Source organism: Apostichopus japonicus, chromosome 2 (assembly GCF_037975245.1).
Source record: "Apostichopus japonicus isolate 1M-3 chromosome 2, ASM3797524v1, whole genome shotgun sequence".
Lineage (NCBI taxonomy): Eukaryota > Metazoa > Echinodermata > Holothuroidea > Aspidochirotida > Stichopodidae > Apostichopus > Apostichopus japonicus.
The window spans coordinates 19,021,406-19,045,379 of NC_092562.1; the positions used below are offsets into that span (position 1 = coordinate 19,021,406).

The 23,974-nt window shown below is 38.3% G+C and overlaps 1 protein-coding gene across 1 annotated transcript; it reads right to left on the reverse strand.

Annotated features, from left to right (window-relative positions):
* Window positions 1-4,433: 4,433 nt before the first annotated feature.
* On the reverse strand, window positions 4,434-23,437 carry LOC139981129 (85/88 kDa calcium-independent phospholipase A2-like). Its single transcript, XM_071993318.1, has 14 exons — window positions 23,087-23,437; window positions 18,669-19,177; window positions 16,800-17,012; window positions 15,727-15,907; window positions 14,415-14,599; window positions 13,251-13,527; window positions 12,673-12,778; window positions 11,903-12,058; window positions 10,849-11,100; window positions 9,746-9,896; window positions 8,675-8,814; window positions 7,591-7,745; window positions 6,726-6,896; window positions 4,434-5,988 (listed from the first exon to the last, which is right to left on the reverse strand). Exons 2-14 carry the CDS (start codon window positions 18,869-18,871, stop codon window positions 5,770-5,772), a joined length of 2,409 nt encoding a protein of 802 aa, XP_071849419.1. The 5' UTR covers window positions 18,872-19,177; window positions 23,087-23,437; the 3' UTR covers window positions 4,434-5,769.
* Window positions 23,438-23,974: the final 537 nt, after the last annotated feature.

Genomic DNA, 23,974 nt, shown 5'->3' on the forward strand with positions numbered 1-23,974 from the left:
TCGGTGAAAATGTAAATATATATATATATATATATATATATATATATATATATATATATATATATATATATATATATATATATATATATATATATATATATATACGACGTTTATAACGCGATAAGGTAAAGTGATATGTCACAAAGAAATTAATACATTTTCAATCTCACCTTCTTTTGAAAAAGAAGAAGAAGAAGATTATTTATTGCCAAAGTAGAATATTGTAAACATGATGGGTTTTCATTTAGTTACAAAGAAAAAGGGGGAAAAGTCATTTATTTTTAAAAGGCTTCTTCGCGTCTACTTCTTCCTCATGAATTTTCATGTTTTTGGTTCAATGATAAAATTGCACTGAAAGCGCTCATTCAATATTTAAGGTCACACCTACCTATTGAATAGCGTGCAGGTATACCTCACCGCGTATTCAGTCATACTATCAGCACAGTTTAGCTTATATATAGCCGACCACATAATTCCTGGAAAAGAGGATTATTTATGTAGCAGAGAATTGGAATAAAAAATAAATAAATAAAGACATTATGAATAAGTAATAAAAGTCGCTGGTGTGCTTACCACTGAACGTTTCGATATTAACCTAGATATATATTAAAGGATGACGTTAAAGCAGAATTTTAGTATTCATATTTCAAATATGTATATATAATATTTGTTAATATGACATAAGGCCATAAATAACTTCTAATATTTGTTCTTTCAAAGGCTCTGATGATCTATATATAGTTTATATATAGTTTATGTCTTAGACTTAGTGTCCAGCCACTTTAATTGATGAGTCTGCTTTACTTAAAGGAACATTTCCCCAAAACTTAAATGTGGTATAGAAATGCAGCCTGCACTACTAGCAGGGATTATTCAACATTCTAAAACATATCATAGTTAACGCTGTGTTTGACATCAGCCTATATAAAGCTGCATTTTGTTTTAAACTTTTCACAATGTCTGGTTAAATACTATAAGCCTGGCATCTAAAGGAAAGTTAGGCCACCTTAAACATACTGTTTACAACCCACATCGCATCAAGCACAATGCACTAAGACGAGAGAGATAGCAAAAGAAAACACGTGTTACAGTGCCAAAGGAGAGGTAGAAGACCACATTAAAATTTATGGGAACCAAATGTTCAGTACTAGTTTGAGGGTTGTAATACTATATGGTTCCTTTATGATTGTAATTAAATGATCCTTACATAGATTCTTTTGATCAGATGAGGAATATGCAATTAAGACTTGATAAGATTGCTATTAAGTTACTCTCCAACGCAAAATGAACAGATTCAACCATTATTAGTAACTGAAATCAGGTGTTTGCGGTAAAATGATATACTGCTGTTACACCCTTTGTTCATACGCTAATATCGCTTAACACGAACGTTATAATGTATATTGTCTAACCCAATAAGAGAAGTTAGAGATAGTTTGTCTTGGAGTTATAGATACTTGGCTCGTTACATATCCGATTTTGACACAAATATCAAATGGTCACTGAAGGAGATTACGCTAAAAGTTAAAAGACTCCTCGAATTTCTCTTGCTCTTTTCTCTCTTTCGTAAGATTTGCTTAATTGCTTTCATGCATTGATAAGTTCAAATCACCCGTGACTCCTTACGACAGCTGTGGCTCATCATACGTATCCAGCATTTTGTACTGAGGTCAAGTGGCCATCAACCGACATTTTTACGGAGACAAGTGCATGGTACTTTTTGCATATGAGTGGCGTGCGCACGGGGGCCGGAGTGGGCATGCCGGTCTACAACGCCATCGTTAGTCGGGGGAAAATATATTCAGACAAGAGGAAGTTTAATCTGTTTTTCATTTTTAATCATAAATTATGTATTTAATAGGCTTAAATAAAATAATTGTCACTTTATCAAATCCTTAAATGGATTTATTTTAACAGCATAAAAATTTAGCGAACTTACGTCAGAGGATTGTGTATTTTTCTAGTTTATATACAATCCCATATTTTGCATTATGATTATTATTATTCTAAGGCGCCAGTAACTTCAAACAGAGACAATGTGACATAGGAAAAAGTGGCATGTGAGGTTGTGCTTATAAATATAATTTTATGTGAGTTTGAAATGGGGTACCTACATGTCCACCGTTGTCCACGCCTGATGTTGTTCTGGGCTCGAAGAAGTCGGTCTAGTCGCCCCCGGATGAATACTTAAAGAAAAAACGTGCCTCGCTCCTCCCAATGCTAACGCCATTGGAAAAGGTAAAAACGTTAGTTTCTTATCAGAAGCATACGTGAATTTGATTTTGTTTTATATTAAGCCTATGACATACCTATAGTTAAAGACGACTTCAAACAGCACCTACATTATATTGCAGACAATAGTGAACACCAAAAGCCCATTACAGTTTATTCCCTACATTAGTAATAATGAAGATAAGACTTATTAAATTTTGATCGCTGACGATACAGCTTTATTTACTGAGTACATGTCATATAAATAGTCGTAAATCAGCCAAATTTTTGAGGGAAAAAAATTAAAAAGAAAAACTCGCGAATCACGATCTGTCAAAATATGTAATAAGATTCGACGGTAAAACCATTTCGTATTCGAAATTCGTATAAATCGTGATCAACTGGAGGATTTGCTCCATTGGTATGTCTTGAAAGCTGTACACACAGCGAAGTGATTCTGAAAGCTGATACCGTCGCGTAATTGGTACATCCGTAAAGGTAGCACACATATTGAAATACTATCCTTTCCACCGTGGAAGGTCAATTCTGTTGAAGTGGAAAGCAGATCGATACTACTCGTAGGAATAACTTAATTATTACCTCCCTGTTTTCTGTTTAATGGGTCGCTGTAACGCTTTCTGCTATTGATCGCCTCGGAATGACAAAAGCAAGTAGTGTGAATATCTCTACTTAGCTGTTATTCTGACTTTCTCTTCAAAAAAGAGGGGGAAATGGCAAACTCACCTGTGAAATTAAGAATCACTGTTCGCGGACATATTTTTTTTTTTGAGTTTCAAGCAGCATTTGGATAATTTCGATTATTATTAAAACAATTTTTTATAAAATTCAATCGATATACAAATATTCCTAATTTTGGACAACCACCGCAATCCACCAATAACCACACTCCCAAAAGGGGCATCCTGTAATTTGGAGGTAATGCTGATGACATAGTAATTGGGTTATACATGCTTCAGAAATATGTTAACTGCTTCAGCGTATCTTTCTGGGTTTTTTAGTTGCCCTGTCATATCTTCCCGCTAACCTGCCCGACGACGTCTTGATGGGTTTCTTGCGAAACCTTTCGACAAAGGGCTTCACCAACAGATGCAAAACCGAAAGCACAAATTTATTTTCTTGTTTTTTGGGGGTTTTTTTTTAGTAATGTTTTTTGCTTTTGTAACTGTTTGGTTTCTTCTCTCAGTTTACTTGTTGTTTAGCTATTTTAGATTTTTTTGCTTGTTTGCTTCCTCAAGTTGTATATTGTTTTTTTCCCCGATGGTTGATTATCTCTCTTCTCCTTCTAGCAATGACATTCATACGCACGTGGTGAAGCCAACGCTAGCAATTCCGTTACTCCACTGAACATTGATCTGATCCACACCCCCCCCCCCACCCAACCCCCTGCCTTGTTGCTGATTACGAACATTATAGTAAGGTTATTAAGTTAATTCTTTTAAAAAGTAGGGTTATTTTACGTGGATTTCAGAACCTAAAGCATTTGATATTAGCTCCATCAACAGTCTATAATCTATTAATAGCATATTACATTACGGTGTCATGCATGGCGTGTTTAATGTAATAAGTGTAGCATCACTCCGTCCGGGAAACAATTTAAAAAAAAAGTCCCCTTAATTCATTTCATTTTCTTTAAGGTGTAGTCAGGCATCTTTTATAGTATAAACAGTGCTTTCTTTGGTTGAAATTTCTCGCTCTATATATGTTCTTTCTGACGTATTTATGGGAACATTAAATTCAGGTGCTATAGAATTTCAGCAAATATGCTCACTTTACCAAATGAATTTGTATTACCAAGGAAAACGTATAGTATTTCGTAACAACATGAAGAACAAACAACGAATAATTACTACGATACATTTTACATTGTTTGTTTTAAAAACATTGACGGGTATAAGTCACGTGTCACGATGTCACGTAGTCAAGTTTACTACTATATATAAGAAGATAAAGAATACTTTTTTCTTCTTTTTTTTTTCTTTTTTTTTATTGTCTCTTCCTGGATTGTTACATTAAAAATGAATTTCATTGGAAAAAAATTAATTTGTATTAACTGAGGATATCAACATTAAAAGTACAAATGGATTGAAGATATCGTTGATGTTTAGTCACGGAATTAGTATACCCAATGTTATGACGAATACAAAGATACAAAATACAAAGGATAAATACAAAGAGAAGATATAATAAGGGATATGTTACAGACTAAGATAAAAAAAAGAAATTCAATTGATCGACTTTTAACGACCCGCTTATCCTGTTCTATTCCAACGTTTGAATTACCATGGTTTGGTGTCCCGTTGTTAATGTTCTATTGTGTTTTCTTTTTGTATTTCCTTCCATATATGGACAATAGAAGGCATGAGACAATGCTTTGATTAGAGGATCTACTATATCGCCAAGTTCACCAGTTTGTCTTATATGTAAAGGTTAAAACGACTGTTCACATATAGTTTATATGGATACGCAACACTGTATGTACTATTGGATTGTTTCTGTATATGGAAAAACCTAACACAAACAAACAATACTACAGACAGACGGACAGACAGACACGTCTCTTAAATCTCAAAGTTTACAAATTTGTCTCCTTTTGTTGTTGTTGATTGAATTATGAGCGGCTGATCATGTTATGGCGTTTGAAAGCATCCCAGAACAACCGACTATCGACTTTAAATTTAAGAATTAACGACTGCTAAACTTCATCCTCGCGTCCAACTTGGACCTTATAACATTGCAAGCTTCTAGGAAGGACGACGAGAGGCATTGTGTAATAAATACATATATAAATATATATGTATATAAATTTATGGTATTATTGAGGGATAAACAAGCAACGGTGACCTTGGCGCCAACGACCTCGCTTTGAAGAAAATCTCTTTTGTTGGATAGCCTTCTCATTATGCCATCCTCGTTATCATAACTATTAACCATTAGTGATCGGCCACCAATATAGAGGAAAAAATGATATAAGTTTTACATTACTTAAAATAGAAAACGTTTTGGTGGTAAAATCAACAAATAGCTAAAAGAAAGTGTATGACGTCACAAACCATTTAACAAAGTCATGACCAAGGACAATATTAGTCACACATGATCCCTGATAAAAAGTATGACCAATATATCGTTTAATTATGATTTTATTATTATTATTAAATTATTTATTATTTTATTATTAAATAGCAACCAATTAGGCAGTAGGGAAAAAGGGATAAAATTGGAAAGCAATGTAATTAAACATTAATTTAATTAAATATTAAAAGGACATCCACGTACCTTGTACATGGATACAAGTGTTTGTATAAAATAAAATTAAGAAGTATAAAATAAGTAGGCCTATATGTACAATGACCATACCTAAACCGGTTATTCGAAATTCATAAAATCATTAAAAACATTGTATATATGATTCCACAAAACCTCCAGGGTTTTACGTCAAACAAAAGTTTACGTCACTTTATAAAGCAAAACGTTACGTCATAACACCAGTTTCTACTGTATAGTGAGCAATGCCTGTAACCAAATGATAAAAGTTCCACACTAAAGAAGATTCAACAACACTCCTAACTGGTCGATCCGGTCTTTATGTTTATGTAGGTAGGCGCGGCCATCCCACATCATTTGCATAATGACGACATTATTTGTCTCTGCAAGATCAATGTCAGTGCTTAAAGCGGGACTGAATCGGTAAAACGCGGCGCCCATGGACACACACCACGCCCTACTTCTGTCAACAGGTCGAAATCTTGATTCCGTCACCTGTCAAGGAAAATAAAAAGGAAATAAAATAAAATGGAGCAGAATTATTGTTAAAACATGAGGGTCCGATGGTCCATGTTCTCACCCCAACCATTATCTAGTGATACCTGTTTGCATCATTGCAGAAGTAAGTATCCGAGCGCAAAAAGTGCTACGGAATATTCTTACTTACTATATGGGCCCAGAATTATACACAAGTATATAGACTCAAAATTTGTAGGTATGTGTGAAATTCTTGTTTAAATTTGAACACGGGTGACCATTTTCTTACCTTCTAGCTTACTGGTGACAATAACAATTATATAAACAATGGGAAGACTTATTTGTTCTGTTCTGCATTTCATTCAGTTGTTGATGCTTTCCACTTTATGAAGCGCCATGGGCAGTTACTCGTTTCCTGGAGTGGCGTTATATAAATCTACATTAATATTATGATTTTTATTATAAACAATGGGTTAACATTAACATCCGGGCCTGCACTTTGGAGCTGACGTCATCATCTATAAAGCCTTTAAACGAGCATTCCAGAGTTTGTAGCCTATTTTTGAGGTGACTTTTTTTTTAAATCTCCATAGCAACGGCAGAATGATCGTCATTTTGAATAACAGAAGAAAAAGAAGAAGCTGTTTTAATATTACTGCATGATTAGAAATCGGATCCTCCCAAAAATATGATCCTTAGATCCATACCTTCAATGCCTCTGCAGGATCAAGGAATTTCTTAGCTATGTCTTTTACCTGTGTCATAATAAGGTTTCCGACGTTAGCGGATCCTCTAGCATTCTTTAAGGCTTCGTAAATTCCTGTTAGGCCACTGGGAACGTACATGGTTATGTCATTCACTTTGACCACCGGGCTGGCGCCAGTTCCTATGGAAACCACTAGACCAATCTCACGGCAAGGCAAATCCTACGCACGAAAGATACCAAAACTCTCAATGAAACAGATGTTTTACAGCCGTTCGTATAGATGATATTATCAATGTTCAAAACCCTCAAGACCCCCCCCCCCCCATCTCCGTCGTGTTTTGGTACACTGAACCGGTAAAAAATTACGATTAGCAGAACAGGAATGTGATCAACCATGAATCATGAAGACTACATATTTACCCACTATCACAATTTCACCATGAAGTCATTCCATTCGATACCAACCCCTTCCCCCTCCCTCCCCCCCCCCCCCCCGTAATAACAACCTTATAGTATCCCCTTTTAAAGTATCGTAGTAACTGTAATTGATCATATCTTGTTGTGCCCTTATAAGCAGTGGCGCCACAAAGACACCCCCCCCCCCCATCTCCATTGTCAATAGGTGGAAAACGTTCAGTCAGGGGATTTTACACGGACCCCACCCGGTGGGGTGTGGGGATTGTGGCCCATTCATCATTTTCAAACTCACACAAAAGTTTACGGTGTTCAAAATTAATATTACTAATTTGGGTATAGGATAGGGTAGACTGGAGTGCATTTTTGCTATGGGGACAGGTTAATGAAGGAAGAAGGACATAAAAGAAATCTTTTCAACAGCAAAGAAAAAAAAATAGAAAAGATCGCAAAACTCTACAAGTGTGTCTGGCTAGATATAAAAGCAAACGATAACGTACGGATTTCTTTCTCTCGGCGTAGTATTCCGTCGCCTCTGTCAACGCGTCAACGGTGGGATTGTTGCAAATTAATCCGCCATCTAAATAACTCCTATAAGGCAAGAAATACGAAGGTGCTGCTACAGAGGAGCGAACCGCCTCCCACAACTTAACAACTGGAAAAGGAATAGAGAAACCAGGGTGGTAGGTATGGTGCCTTCAAAATGTTATGAGCATTTTGTAAATAAAGTATAGCAATTTTCAACGAAAGGATTATTTATAATATGTGTAACAAAATGACAAATTCCTTAAATCTTAAAAATGTGCGAAATCAACGTTTAGGCTGCAAAATGATTATGCATCAAATGTTATCAATGTAACAATTTGCAGCAAAATGGATAAACTTGATCATTTAATTAATCTCTAGAAAGTCAACTTTTGCAATAAAAAGGGATTTATTATCAAAATGATTGATTACACTCGCCTCAGAATGTAATTATTTCAACATTTTGCAGCAAAATGATGAACTGCAGCAAAATTGCAGAGAAAGATCTTGAACATTTAGACGGCACCTTAACGTTTCCGTAGGTGCAGGGGATGGGGGTGGTTGGTTAAAATGTCAAATTTATAACACTTGTTCAAATGCTTTGAGTAAATTGTTAACAATATCACGACAGCGGACCATTACAACAGCATAAACAATAAGATCAAAAGCAAATATAAGAAAATAACAATTGCCGTTTTTCATTGTTTTCCCGTCCTTGGCAGACCAATAGAGGGTATATAGGGAAAATGAAGATTTTAGCAAGTACAGACTGTCTTCATGAGGGCGGCGATGTGTATGTGTGTGTGTGAAATCTTTTGTTGTGATAGGTCGCGAGTGATAGTGGCCGGGTTTTATTTTTGTTTTTGAAGTACACATTCTCAGTTGCAGTTGTAACTAGTACGTATACTACCTCTCTAGGTTAATAAACAACTGATTACACCCTTCTTTTTTTGAATGAGAAGAAAGACTTTTACTCTGGTTACTTGTATACACAGCACAATTATGAAAACGTAAATTAGAAGGGGAAAAAAGACAAGAAAGAGACATAAACCAACGTACCGTTGTAATCCTTTGGTCCATTATCAAAGTCGCCGGTGTATGCTTCGATACGGCTTGACGATGTTGCCGGTGGACGGTAATTTCGGAAACAATGGAGGGCTGCTGGAATCCGGTTACTCAATGTAGACGTTATAATCAGTCTGTGTGATTTACAAGAAATCAAAGAAAGTTTGACAAAGAGGGGGTGCAAGCAGTGTGGACCCTGCAGGGGTCAGTTAACGAACCCGGGGAAACATGGAAATGAAGAATAATTTATTCTTATTTTTTTATGTTTTTTATAATAAACATGAAATAAGTGAAGGCTTCCAAAGTTCAATGTGGTGACGTAATTGTCCCCATGGACAACTTGTCTCTTGTTGCCCCTACAAGGGAAGACTGATTATTAGTAATTGTTTATAGAAGCGTCAGGGAGGAGGGGTGGGGGGGGGGGGAATGGTGCAAATGGAACGAGGCAGGAGGGTCTGGATGGATGGGACCCTACACAACACACATGAAATGTTAAACCCCCTGCAGCATATTTCGCAAGGGACCGTTGTAGGCCTACTAGTAAAAAGAAGCATTACCAGGCCATTTCCTCCTTCATTTCCCACGTACGTTGATCATTTTTTTTTCGCAGGTCGTTACCTTAAACATTACAATGTAATGCCTACCAACGCTAGTGGTATGCCGTTAAGAGTCGAGAGGTTGGGGGGGGCAGGGGGATCCGATGTACCAATATTCATATACACACATCACACTCACGCTTTGTTAAAATGACAAGTTTACAAGCTTACACGGATTTCAAAAACGTCCAAAAAATCTGAAAATTTACCATTTGGACGAGATATACGGTACTAACATTGAAACTCATTCAAATATGAGCATGACCATTTTTTGCGCACTTAGGCCGGTTGCCATCATGATATAAACAAACGCTTTCATACTGTGTAAAGACATGTCACATAATCAACATATACATTTACATATACATTCATTCACATTCAATCATCATAAGGTCAAATAAGAAATGAAGTCATAATATTGATAATCTAAGCCCAACGAAGGAACAGTCATGTATGCATGGTGTCTTACTTTGGCACTTTAACATCCGCTACTTTGATATGTTCTGGAAACGTCTCTTTGGATAGCTTTTCGAAATTCTCATTGTCAAAAGGACGTGGACCGGAAAATACTCTGTCTTTCATGTAGAAGAATCGACGCATACAATCATCGACATTATGACCTGGGGGATAAAAAAAAAGGCGGGAAAATCTTGAAGTTTTGAAGAAATCTTTCCTTCCTCCATTGGAATACAAACGGACTGGTCCCTTCCCATCTTATATATATATATATCACTTGTCATCGATCTGGGGTTGGGGGAGCATCTGTCTGTGACTGGGGAGGGGGCAAGCCAGATCGAACTACTCCTGCAGGTTAGTATAATTTCAAGCAGACTAGAAGTGGAAAAACACGAAAAGTTAAAAAAGTAGACGAGGACATTTTTCTTTCTTCAGAAATGGAAGCATAACAAATATTCACTCGCATTGAATATGTATATAGTCAATGCTTTAATTCAAGCCATTGATAGACCTGCTTCAAGTCTTAAAAAGCTCCGTAAAAATACAAAAAGTAGGTTCTGAACAACTGAGCGTTACAAAGTTGTTAGTGATAATACGTACCGCTATCGGACTTGAATAAATAACGTATTGAGTTCAAAATTTAGGCGACATTGAAAATGCTTTCAATGGTTCACATACAACACGACGAGGGGCTGAACTATATATAAACGGACAAATCGAAACGCATCCAGTCAGTCGCATAGCTTCCACTACTAATATGTTAATCATCAATCCCCTTTATCCACATTGATATCCTTCTTATGCAACTTTGTTTTATGAACCCAGAAAGGATGTTCTCTTTTATCACCAGAGGTCAGTTTTACAACAAAACTCAGGGTTTTGGTCTAGAACTTACGAGCAGTTGTCTTTTTAAAAAAATTCATGCAGTTTCTTAAGTAATAAAGAAAGCAGCATCGCGATGAGTTGATTGAATTTTCTGTTTCTTTTTACCACCAGTGAGTTAGTTTCAAAGACGCCAGGAACACGATCCCTCCATTTCAATTGCCTGCATCGGTCTCTGTAAACTATACCTATGCGTAATACTTAAAGGTCAAAGGTTCAAACCTCGCATCTTACCCGTGCATAACATGGCTGCCGTTAGAGCACCGGTGCTGGTTCCTGCGATCCAGTCAAAGCAGTCGATGATCCTACGATCAGCCGCATTCTGTATAGCACTAAGGATTTGACACATGATAATTCCGCGCATGCCCCCTCCGTCCAATGTTAGCATTGCATCCTTCCTACGCCTTTCCGTTTCGTTGGAGAAATCACTGTCGCTCCACGGTTGAGACAGTGCGCTGATGAGGCCTTCAAAGACTCCATCGTATACTGTAAGGGTTCAAAGGTCGTTAGAAAGCATGTTGATACTATCATTTCATCTTAATACTGTAAATATGTTAAGATATTATGTGTGAATGTGTATGGTGCCTCTAGCGTGCCACATAGTCCTGATACCGACCTTATGTCGAATTCAATAAGTTTCTCGCACTCTCATTGGACGATATTGTCACATGTCAGTTTTACACGTTATTGATTGTGAGAAACTGTCATATGTGAAACAAATCGGCAAATATCGAATTAACTTGGTATTTGTCAGTTCTCGTACTCTCATTGGTGGACATAGTCACATGTCAGCCCATAACGCTCTTGACTGGGTGAAACTTTCATATATGAAATAAATCGACATGAGTTGAAATAGATTTGGCATATGCCAGTATTTCGTGCAAATGTTGCAAATTTTTATTATGCAATAAATGCCAAATCAGTATTAATCAAAGGCTCTCAGTGAGATTTACCCCTTACTCAGAGCCAATTTTGCGGTGATTTGTAACCATTGAATAATGAAATTCGTCCATCTTTGTTATGCTATATTTGAAAAATGAATAGAATGCTTCAATAGTATCGTCCTTACAAGAGAAACAGACAGATGTCCATTTTCATTCGACTTCTATCGATTTCTTTCAAATATGGGATCAAACAACAACTTCAAAAAATTGCTCTAAGATTGTACAAATGATGAATTTGTAATACATGGAATATACAGCAAGGTATTATTTTCTCGGTCATAAGGACTTGCAACCCCCCACCCTGGAAAAACAACCCCCAAAGGACCCTGCCCCACTGGACGAACCTTTGTTAATCTCTGCTGTTGTATCAAAGACGTCAGTCAGAACATCTCCATTGTACTGGCCATCAAACTTACAACCTGCTCGACAGCCGCTCTTGCCTTCGTCACAACGTTTAGCACCGACCATATGTAATGCGCGTATAACTGCCGATGCCGACTCTGAAATACAACGAAATGTGATATCATTGTATCGATAAGTATATACTCAGAGACAAGGGGGGGGGGGGAGGGGGGGGGGGCTTAGAGGTGTTAGTTAAGGTAAGGAAGTAAGTTAAGGTGAAATTACTGTGCATGGCACGCCGTTTGTACGGCTGCCATATAACAGTGATTTGTAGTTAAAATAATAGGAAAACATTATTTGACATGTTCCACCATAGTTAAGTAACGGGTATTGTGGATTCTGTAAAATAGCAGGATTTCAATAGGAACCAACAAACATAAGCAATAACATTCACAGTTGTACGCAGTATAACTCAGCTGAATACTGCTTTTATATCATAATGCATGGTACGTGCTCTTTAATTAGTAAATTGGTTTTTAACGGTTGGTATATAGTGACGTGACACCCATTCATTTAACCTTTACTCCTTTAGTAGAAGATTACGTTTTATAACCGCATTGCTTTATTACAGCTGACGGAATATTGTCTACGTGAACTTGTGACCAGTGAACTGATCATTTATCCTTGGTAATAAGAATGACCCCGAAGAAAAAACAAAGACAAGAAGATAAAATGAAATTAGTGGTGAAAACTATAAATTTGAATTCATTACCTTCATGGCTGGCCGCGACGTGCCTGGCAGTTGCATTCTCTGCATTCTTAGACTCGATATTAGCACCAAAAACAATCATCGCTTGTACCATGGATACATTGTTCAGCTAAATATAATATGTAGGGGGGAAAAGACAGAGAAGATATTATCATATATAAACGCCTACAGTGGAATTACGACCTTCCTTACCGGTTTCGAACCTCTGGACAAACAATCAGCGCCTAGTGGTTAGGGTGTCCGCATGTAAAGCGGGCGGCCCGGGTTTGAATCCCGGTGGAGGCTGGAAGTTTTTTCACTGTTCTGGATTTTCCATACCCCACTAGACTATCGACAGTGACTGATATATGATACAAGTGGTTCAAACCAGTAAGGAGCTCGCTGAGTCCACATAGTCAGATAAGATAAGAAATATCTCCACTGTCTTGTAATGGTTCAACACTTCCCAATTTGTGCTGGTGTTTTAAAAATGAGGGCGTAATCCACATCGAAATTACCCGGAACTGAGTATTTTTTTGATACCATATTTCCTTATATAGTCTATCTTTATAAATCTTTACATATCTTTAAAATAGTCATACTTCTGCTGCAGTATGAAGAGGTGTGTCTCCTTTTTTGTTTGCTATATCCGGGTTAGCTGCCTTAGCCAGTAGGTTTACAGCCATGTCCAACTCCCCTGCCTTCACCGTCAGGTGCAGGGCCGTGTCTCCGTCATTGTCCTGGGCATTCAGGTAGTGGCTGGCCTGGCATATCAAATCTAGTTGAGCCTCTGATGTAGCCAAATGTAAAGGCGTTTGACCAGTGGCTGATTGTCTTCTACCTTCGCAGCTATTTAATTTTAGGATCAATTCTGCCATCCTGAGTTTTAAATCGAAAAAGATTCCTTTACAATAATTTGTCAAGAAAAAAAAAGGAAAAAACCTGTCAGAATCTGTTCAAAACGGGGATGAAGAACGGTTCCGGAAATCTTTTTATTTCACCAACTAATATATGCATAAAACATCTAACACTAACGTTAACATAACATTCTACAAAAGTATCTGTATTAGATTAGACACCAACTGGCTAATAGGAATGGACCAAACGGGTAAAACTATAAGTCTTCCCCTCTCTCCTCCAACCCCCGCCCCTCCCTCCAACGTTTATTAAAGGTTCTATTCCCCCGTTCATTGATATGTTTATAGGTATTCGTACTTGATAGGTGTTAAATACATGAAACAATTAGTAAAACTGACAGTTGAACTTGAAAAGCAATATAGGTCAGAATAAAGGTGTTCAGGAAGTAGAGATAGAGGACGGGGTGGTGAGGGAGGGGTGGAGGTATTCAGTGCAATGACTTCGGGCATGCGCAGTTACAATATATTTAAATGACCGCCGTCGTCAGTCATACAATCATACATGTCATACAATTTCATTCACAAGCTAAAGAAATCCTACGAAACAATAATCTTTATACATTTTACTAATGTTGTGTAGCTTTAATGTTTTCTTTAAACTGAATATCCTTTATGAATAATCACGATGACATAATGACTACATTAGGATATTTTTTTTATAAACTGCACTTTTATACTACGATGTGATGCTTCAAAGCACTTGCACTGACAGTATGAGCAGTATGAATATCATATTTCTATCAAATAAAGGTTAAGATGGAGCTAGTTATACTGTCAGTATGAGTGCTACGGAGCATAGCATGGGAGGACAGTATATATGAGAATTGTGTCAAATGGCTGTAAACTTACTCATAGTTTTCATCTTCATAGGCATGAAGTATTGGATAGGTGAACTTATCTGGGATGGCAAAGCTGCCACCGTGTTTGTGAAATGCAATAACGCCCTCTATATTACCCTTTCGGCTCGCAACGTTAATGGGAGTCTCTAAAAGTGCATTCTGAGGATTTTTGTTCTCGCTCGCCATCATCAAATCCTGAACCAACAAAAAAAAAAAAAAAAAAAAAAAAGATAACAAAAGGTAAGATGAAATTGGGAGAGGGGTGAGTGGTTTGAAGTAACCTTAACGTAACCTTGTTACACCATTGCGGTAACCGAACTTATCGATCAGAACAGATAAACTTCAACATCATGATCAAAACGTACAATAATTCATGAAGAACAAAAGGAGAAAACAAAGCAGAGCTTAAAACACGATTTATGCAGACTACACCAGCAGACGCAATATTATGTTACCACTAACAATAACTCATTATAATATTTAACAATTTTAAATTTAACAGAAATAGGTAAGTGCCATTTCCTTTTATGAAAACAAACAAATGATTGAAGGTTATCAGTATTGGCCCCAAACTTTTAGCATAACTAACTTTAGCATAACTACCTTTAAAAAAGACATTAGAACGCATGTAAGAAATTTGAGCGTGGGTGACCATTTATCAGCCTGTCTAGCACATCTAGAGGAGTGGGGTGGGTGGGGTGGGGGAGGGGAGGGAGGCAATACTGACGACCTTCAATTAGAAAAAGGAAAACAATATTACAAATTCAAGCACTTATTCTGGGCTTGTGAAATCCTTTTTTAGATTTGTTTAGTTAGTCAATCGAATGAACACCAACAATTTTAATATCTCCCAAAAGTAAATCACACAAATGGCTTTGCTTATAAAAGACATGGATGATGCTTGAGTGCTTCTTGTTTTTGTTTTGTTTTGTTGCATGTAATATGTTGCAGACGGTTAAAAACTACATCAATGTACTTTTTCTAGACTATACGGCTTCCAAAAACATGTTGACAATTCACTGCAATAATTCATACTCATGTTTTATTGGATCTCCATTCATGTGTACTTTGATATTTGTATCAAGGTAAACATAAAATCTTTTGATTGAGTTATTAGAACTTTATAAAAACAATGGGTTAACATTAGCAATTAAGCCTGGACCGAGGGGCCGAGTTAATCAACATGTTAGCATTAAATGAGCATTCTATACATATTCAAGGTGAATATCATGAAAATCCGAGTGGGTATAGAAGAAACATTACTAACACACTAATTAATCTTTTTTCAGAAACTTTGTAAATATTCACGTAAAAGGACTGACCGGTATCAAGTAGTTGAACTGCGGTTCTGTGGCGTAATGCAGAGGGGTATTTCCCTTTTCGTCACCGACGTCAGGGGAAGCCCCACAGTTTAAAAGCAACTTTATGAGTGTTGTGTTGTTATCGCCCATAACAATATGCAACGGTGTTTGCTGTCGTTCACAACTAGTTGAGTTGATTTCTCTGTTCATGAAATAAATCGTCGAGAAAATTAGGATAATCCATAGACACACACATTCATACCAGGTACTGCAACCAACACTGTTCCACCCCTGAACCGTGTATCTATCTACGGCTCTGTTCCACCCATCCTTCTGCTCCCTCTCCCCCTTCCTACGACTAAAAAAATAAGTAGGTTATGATATACTATCTCATGATAAATAAAAGATTATTCAATAGCAGCTTAAATATTTAGGTCTACATGCAGTTTCGTCAACCATTTTCGTTTGGAGACACCAGATGTGTTATTGTCCTCCATTACCTAATCTCTCGGGGGATGTCTAATTGTAGACTTAAACTGAGACGGATTAGTGGAAAGACAGCATATCGTAAGATCAATGAAATCAAGGGATCTTACACGGAAGTGGACCATTTTTGGTAAAAAAAATATAATAATACTGCCAAAAACATAACTGACATAAATATCACACATTATGGATGGATATATAACATCTTACTTATATGGCATAACCTTGTAATTACAAATAGATTCAGAGGCGGATCGAGGATTTAAAAGCCCAAACCCATGTATGGGGTCTGAGGGTTAACCCTCCCCCCTCCCAGAAAAGAATTTTAGACCTGGAAGTAGTGCATTCTGAGGCATATATTTAAGCTATAAATGAAAAAAAAAAATAGTTATCCACGCAAATTTGGTCTTTAATTGTTAATTAAAGTGATTTGGGTTTCAAAAGGGCGTGAACACCCTCACACCGCCCACCCAACCCCCTCCCCAATTCGCACATGAAATGGACAACTATTCAAGCACAGTACTTAATATGGTTTCTATTCCTGCGCTTTCGTTCATAGTCTTATTGCAGTAAACGTATTCTCTTCCTCTCATCTCTTTCACACCCACCTTTTCACAGATTCGAATGTAAATGCGTCTGTGAACTGTGCTTCTAACGCTACGTGTGCGCATGACCAATACGGATGCTGACAACAGACATCTGCGACTTTGGATAAAATATTCACGTCGAAGAACCCGCTAACTTCCACAAATGGAGTTAGTTTGTCAGTAAAGAGCTGCGTCATTACATCGGCGACTTCTTCGTCCGAATAACGTTGCATGCTATAGTAAAGAAACAGAAATATGTTGCACGCTATAATAAAAAAGAACCAAGACAAAGTATATGAGAAGTACGTTTAAGGAGACAAAACCTAACCGTCATCATTGGTGACTGTGATACAGGGACAACAGTGATGAAGACCTCTCCACGCACATAGATAAGTAAAACTCATGCTCCATTTATCCACACCACCATCGATCCCAGAAAATACACACACAGCTTGCTACCGTCGGTAATTAGACACTAGTGTACAGTCAGTACATACAGCTGCGGTCAATACCCACAGCACAGTGTACAAACGATACAGCGATGGACATCTCAGGTCCAGCTAAAGATAACAAGATAACAAGGTATCACATTTCATTACTGTCTGCATTTTGTAGCGACAAGAGAAAAAATTCACTCGCAAGCAACGGAAAGTTAACTTTTTCAGAGCACGGCACACGGTTTGGGGCGAGTCTTCAATGCCTTTGAAGCACTTAACATGTGTACGATCAATCTATAGGTCTATCATTACTGGTTTAAATTACAGGTTTATCCTGGTCATAGCCTAGCATGCCAGGCTAAGGTCGGATGTATTGTTTCACATCAGATAAATTTGAATTCAAGACTCAAGAGATTCAAGGCTCAAGAGCAGTTACGCTGCAGAAGGCTCAGCTGAGCTTCTTTTTGAGCCTCAACATGTTTTGGTTGGCAATAGTTCTGAGCAGTTTATCCATTTGTTTGTACGAAAAAATCTAAGACATAGGCAGGATAACTTTCTCATTTCCTTTCCTCCCATCTCCTTTTCTCGTTGCATTATGCTCCTTCTTAGCAAACAAAGTTTGTTACAATGTTAGAAAGTTGTAAACATTTGTTTTTGAAAAAAAAAAAGATATAACGATAAATGTATTTGTTAACGACTTTGCCCTTAAATAATATCAAGAGGTTTGTCCAACTCAGAATGGGTAACCGACATGTTTCCGCTCAAGTATGCCCCTGCTAAATTTGCTCAAATGTTGTAGATATCACGTTAGAATTGTGCTGACCAAAAATTGCTCACGAAAATTGAACCCATACAACAACAACAACAAAATTACCATTGCATATCATCTGTGGCCTACATTTTATTATAACTGAAAACTCTTCAGAAGGCCGTTTTGGGCCCTCACATGACGACAAAAATATTTTCCTTAGGTTCACCTCCATTCAAACTTTATTTACACAACATTTCAGCAGATTTGGACAATCGCTCTGGGAGGGAGTAACAGTTTTCACGTTTTCAGAAAATTACCTCTCGTGACTTCAAATTTTTATAATTGTATGACAACTAAAACTCACACAACTCACTGACGAAATTTCAGCCAAATCGAACGAAAAATGACGAAATGGCAGTCTTTCAAACGTGGTGGCAATAAGTGACACAATTTCGGCAGAATCGCCCGATCGCTATAGCTCAACTAAAAGGGAAAAAACAAGATTTAGATTTAACCTGGTGGATGTTATGCTATCAAAGAAAAAGGGTCCACTTACCCACAAAAATCTATTTTCGGAAGAAAACAATGCCAAATCAAAAGCTATGCTTTGATTGGTCGGTTGAGGAAGACGTAGGTATAGGGGCACCAATGTTTTATCTCCTATGGTACGTGCATAGTGTGATACATAAAGGTCCATCTTACCTGTAGGTAGCCGTGTTCTCTATGTTCGTCACCAAACAATGATATAAGTCAGACGATTTATCGAAGCTCGTCCGGAATTTCCCGCCGTAATCCTCAGTGTTTGGCTGCTTCGAGTTGTTTGCTTCAAGTCGTTTCACATCAGCATATCCAAGCTCTATGACTTGAACGTGCTGACTGCAGTTTGATTTATATATGAAAGACATTCTGCACGACAGTTAATTACAGGGAAAACCTATAAATGGGAATACTAATATGATTATTGTTGTTGTTATTATTATTATTATTATTGTATTTGTTCTTGTTTATCTACTTGTATATCTCTCATTCATTTACTTGCAGTCAGTGTTTGAAACTAGATCGACCAGAATGTCATTTAGTGCAACACTGTTCTATGAAGCCTGTGTGTTATTGGTGTTTCATAAATATATATATATGTATATAAATCAAACGGTTTTAGTTCGTACAAGGGATTATTCTTATTTGTATGCGACCGACGTCGTAGACAGAATCTGTGAACAAAAGGTCAATAAACAATTAGATTGTTGTAGAACTGACATGATAGAAACACAATATGTACATGATATAATTATAACAACGAAAATGATACGATATTTAGGCTAGCAAGCCTAGGACGCACATAATGTTGTATGGTAGTAAATGTCATTTTGAAATGTTCATCATATATCTCTCCGTAACTGAGCACAATTGGCACGTTTTAAACATAGCATTCGTCTGTCTTAGAAACTCTTTACAAAAATACATGTAATTTATTTGCACGGGATTCAGTAAAGACTTCTCACACACATCACAGTGAATTAGAGAATAGTCACCAGCATAGAAGGATAAAAATGTCCCCTTTGACATACAACTTCAACCAATTGCATAACGTAATCGAGAAAGTGACGTTTGAATTCTGACGAGAAAATGAGGGATTAGCACTTGCTTTGGTCTAGATATTTATGCAACGTGTTGTCGTCTATTGCACCCAGTTGGGACATTTTGTTTTCTAAACTGTATAGTGTCATGTCCCCGGCGCTTCACAGCACTCGTAATTGTCAGTACCAGCAGTATGAATATCATGTTTCTATCAGACTCAAGGTTAGGAACTGTTTGTACTGTCAATACCAGTGCTTTGAGAGTATGATATTGGAGTACAGTTTAGAGAGGTATTAGCATTAGGAAATTATCCCAACTGGTTGTCTATTAAAGGTGTGATACAGATGTCCATTCCCTTTCAATGGGACTGCGTGATAGGCTACGTTACTTGACTGACATCGTCGTGGATCACATACTATAACAGGGGCGTATCCAGGATTTTCTAACCCGGGGGGCGCGAATTACTATCTAAGCGGAGCGCCATCATCGGTTGGCGCGCAGCGTACAAGAAAAATTCTGGTTTTTATACCCCCCAGATCACCGGAAATGGCACTTCTCGGGCTCGAAAATGACCAACCAGATGTACACTTTTGCCTGAGAACCAAGTATTTCCCAATAGTTTTTTTTTTTCATCCATAAAATTTTTGAAGCTTTTCTTCAGTCACAAATCATGTTCGACCTCATCGCATGTCCTGTGGATCATTGCTTTTGTAGGTGATTCTACGTCGCGGCCCACAATACCCGACAGCCCCACTTCTCAAGGTTTTCAGCCCATTATTTGTTGAGAATTTGAAAATTCACTTGAAAACATACCCATAATGTTGCACATTTCATCTATGGACAACCAATATAGAAATACCTCCTTGAACCCCTAACAGACCGGTCAAAATTGCACGAGTAGAGGGAAGTATGATGAAGAATGTTGGTAAGGAAATTTTCGAAAATTCGGACACAGTTAATTTATTGGTGTAGAAATATTAAACCCTCTTATAACGGCTATTATAAAACTTGGTTGAAGGAAATGAAATAATACTAGATATTTCCGAAACCGAACACTACACACATAGGCGTAGGAGGCGAAGGTGGGGGGGGGGGGGGTTCCTACTGAAAGAAAAATAAATTGCAATGATGTATAGCTAAAGGAAATGAACTCATATCTCCTTGATATAATTAAAATAAAGTTCTAAGCTTGGTCGACTAATTCGCCATTACTATTGTAAAAGAGAATTTGACATAATTAGACCTCCATGCTTTTTCTCCATCTACATAAGACATTTCGTTGTTTACATTAGCATCCCGCGGTATACTGCGCAATTTCCACGGACCGCACGGTACACGATGGTATGCGATGTAATAACCGATGCTTGCCTATATGATATTGACATTGTATTGTTCAACGCGCGCGGAGCGCGCGAAAAATTTACGGTATATATTTATCGGGCAAGTCGTTACAGCCCCCCAAATCAAATTGGGTTCCTATGACTACACACATCGACAGTTTTGAGGCTGTTCATCCTGGAACCGCCATTTTCATGCTCACTGATATGATGTGATATCTGCTGTTTGCTTTACAAATTCGAACAGGTGCGCAGCGAATAATTTTCCAAGGAAGGAGCGAAGCCTGTAGGCAAACTATCTAAGCGTAGCGCCACCATGTGTTGGCGCGAAGCGTACAAGAAAATTTTGGCCGAAAATGCCCCCCAGATCGCTGGAAATGACACTTCCCATGCCTTGTAAGTTGCATCTAAGCATTTTCTATTTTGAAATTACTAGCGATATCATAAAAAAATATATGCTCGGGGGGGGGGGGGCGGTCGCTCCCTTCCCGAAATGCGTCATGTTCCTCGACGACGGCGGTCGAGTTCGAGACCAGCCACAGTTGGTTTCATAGCACAATTGTTTAAGGCTTCCATACACACACACGCGTTATGATAGACCATATATAGTTTTTATATAGATACATTAGTGAGAGAGAAAAATTGAGCTGTCGGTGTAAGGGGTTGGGTGAGGCGCACGCCCCTTCCGAAGTCCTCGATCCGTCACTGGCTACTCGGCCATGTGTATGTAATAGGGATCAGCGCAGTAATGATGTCACTGTTCCTCTTTCTCTTCCCGGTGTCTTGGCAGTTTTCTTTTACTCCCTCCTTTTCTCCGTTTTCTCTCTTTCTTTTTTTTTCTTTTCCCTTCCTTCCTCTCCTCCTCCTCTTTTCCCCCTCTTTTTTCCCTTTTTCTTCTCTTTTTTTTCTCTCCTCTTTTTCTTACCCGGGGGGCGCGCGCCCCCAACGCCCCCCCTGGATACGCACCTGTATAAGTATACAGTTTCGATGTAAGGGGACCAGCATATAGCTAGAATTGAGAAGTTAGACCGACCTGTTTGTTTTCCTACCCAGGTCTATCTTGGGTGAGTTTTCTTAAGAAAGTACGTTTCTGGAGATGTCTATATAATTGTACCCTTTTCTGTTCATTCAAAATTTATTCGACGAATAAAAAAATAAAAAAATGAAGACATGTATTTTGCTTAGACATAACCGTCAATAGACCGTCTAAAATATTAAGGTATTCTATTGGTCTAGCCTGCCGGGTTCAGGGTTTATTCGCAAGTAAAACTGAAGATCTTTCCGTTCACAAACCAATACCCATGTAGCACGCGTGTATACACGACCTTCAGGGCGGCGGGGACGAGCATGAGCGTCCTCAACATGGGGGGGGGGGGGTGATGGGGAGGAACAAGGGGTGGCGGAACTTTAAAACAGCGGGAGATACTTAACGTGCGGTGACGGCTTCCAGGGGCTTCGGCTGCAGTCGGCCTAATTAAAAAGTTTTACTCAGTCTCAATTTCAATCTACTATGCACCCTCTTTTTTCGTAGGATATGCCAATGCAGCCACCCGGGGCCCGGTGACAAATTAGAAGAAAAACACCCATCTAACTAGGTCGGCCTAATTAACAGCACAAAATACAACAAAAAACTTTTCTTCCGATGCCAACCAATATGGGAATTCTGACCATGAGTATGGGTTCTTAATCTTGTAATATATTACCTACATCCATATTTTTTAATTTTCTTTAAAGGGTGTGAAGACTCGCGCAAAAAGAAACGTCTAATGCCGGTAATCTGACCTAGTTTCGAATGAGGTGTAACAGAAGTGTTAGACACCACCATCGATCCCAGAAAATACGCATACAGCTTGCTTCCCTTCGGTAATTAGACACTAGTGTACAGTCAATACCTACATCTGCGGTCAATACCCACAACACAGTGTACATACCAGCATGGACATATCAGGTCTAGATAAAAGATAACAAGGTATCATGTTTCATTACTGTCTGCATTTTGTAGCGACAAGCAGAAAACATCACTTGCAAGCAACGGAAAAGTTAACTTTTTCAGAGCGCGGCACGCGGTTTGGGCAAAGAAAATGCCCCACGAATACAAAGTTACAAACCCTTGGTAGAGGGTAATCCTAGCCTATACAAGAACATACTAGAAAACAAATGCAAGCACAGCGGCATCACTACACAGCATGTGCTATATGTACTGACCTGCACGCAATCCCTTAGTATATGAGCTGGAGAGCCTTCGGTTACAGCGATCCTTCCAAGTACTGCGGATAGTTAAAGCTCAGTACAGTACTTTATATCCAGAGGTCTATTTGGCAGCAAACCATTGTTCGGCCATCCTCAACAACAGCAGCTAATGTGACCCACACAATTCAACTAAAGCAGATATAGCGTAACGGAACGGTTCACTTGCTGGCGTCTATGCATTTTTGTCCCTGAGAATTAAATTATTCTGCGGGTAAACAACGTCAGCCATTCCGGAGGTTACAGACATAAGTTCGAACGCAAAATCCTTTAAATGAACACAGTACAGAGTACTGGTTGCCGTTTGTACGCTTCAGTACACAGGTGTACCTCAGCACCCTGTAGACTGAGTGCCTCCTGTATGCTTCAGTACACAGGGTATACCTCAGCACCCTCTAGTCTGGTTGCCTCCAGTATGCTTCAGTACACAGGGTGTACCTCAGCACCCTGTAGCCAGGTTGCCGCCTGTATGCTTCAGTACACAGGGTTAACCTGGGTATCCTGTACCCTGGTTGCCCCCTGTATGCTTCAGAACACAGGGTGTACCTCAGCACCCTGTATCCTGGTTGCCGCCTGTATGCTTCAGTACACACGTTGTACCCCAGCACCACGGACCCTGGTTGCCCCCTGTATGCGTCAGTACACTGGGTGTACAAGTGTATCCCAGCAGGATGGTTGCTGAAAAATAAATCACATACATTAATGGCGGTCACGGTAAGGCAGATTAATGATTAATGTACAACATTTTGGCAACACTGAAGAAAAATGTTAGCAAAGATTTTAACATCAGTAATTGGTGCTATATAGGCTACTAGTGCTTTTGGTTCATGTAACCATCTTTTAATG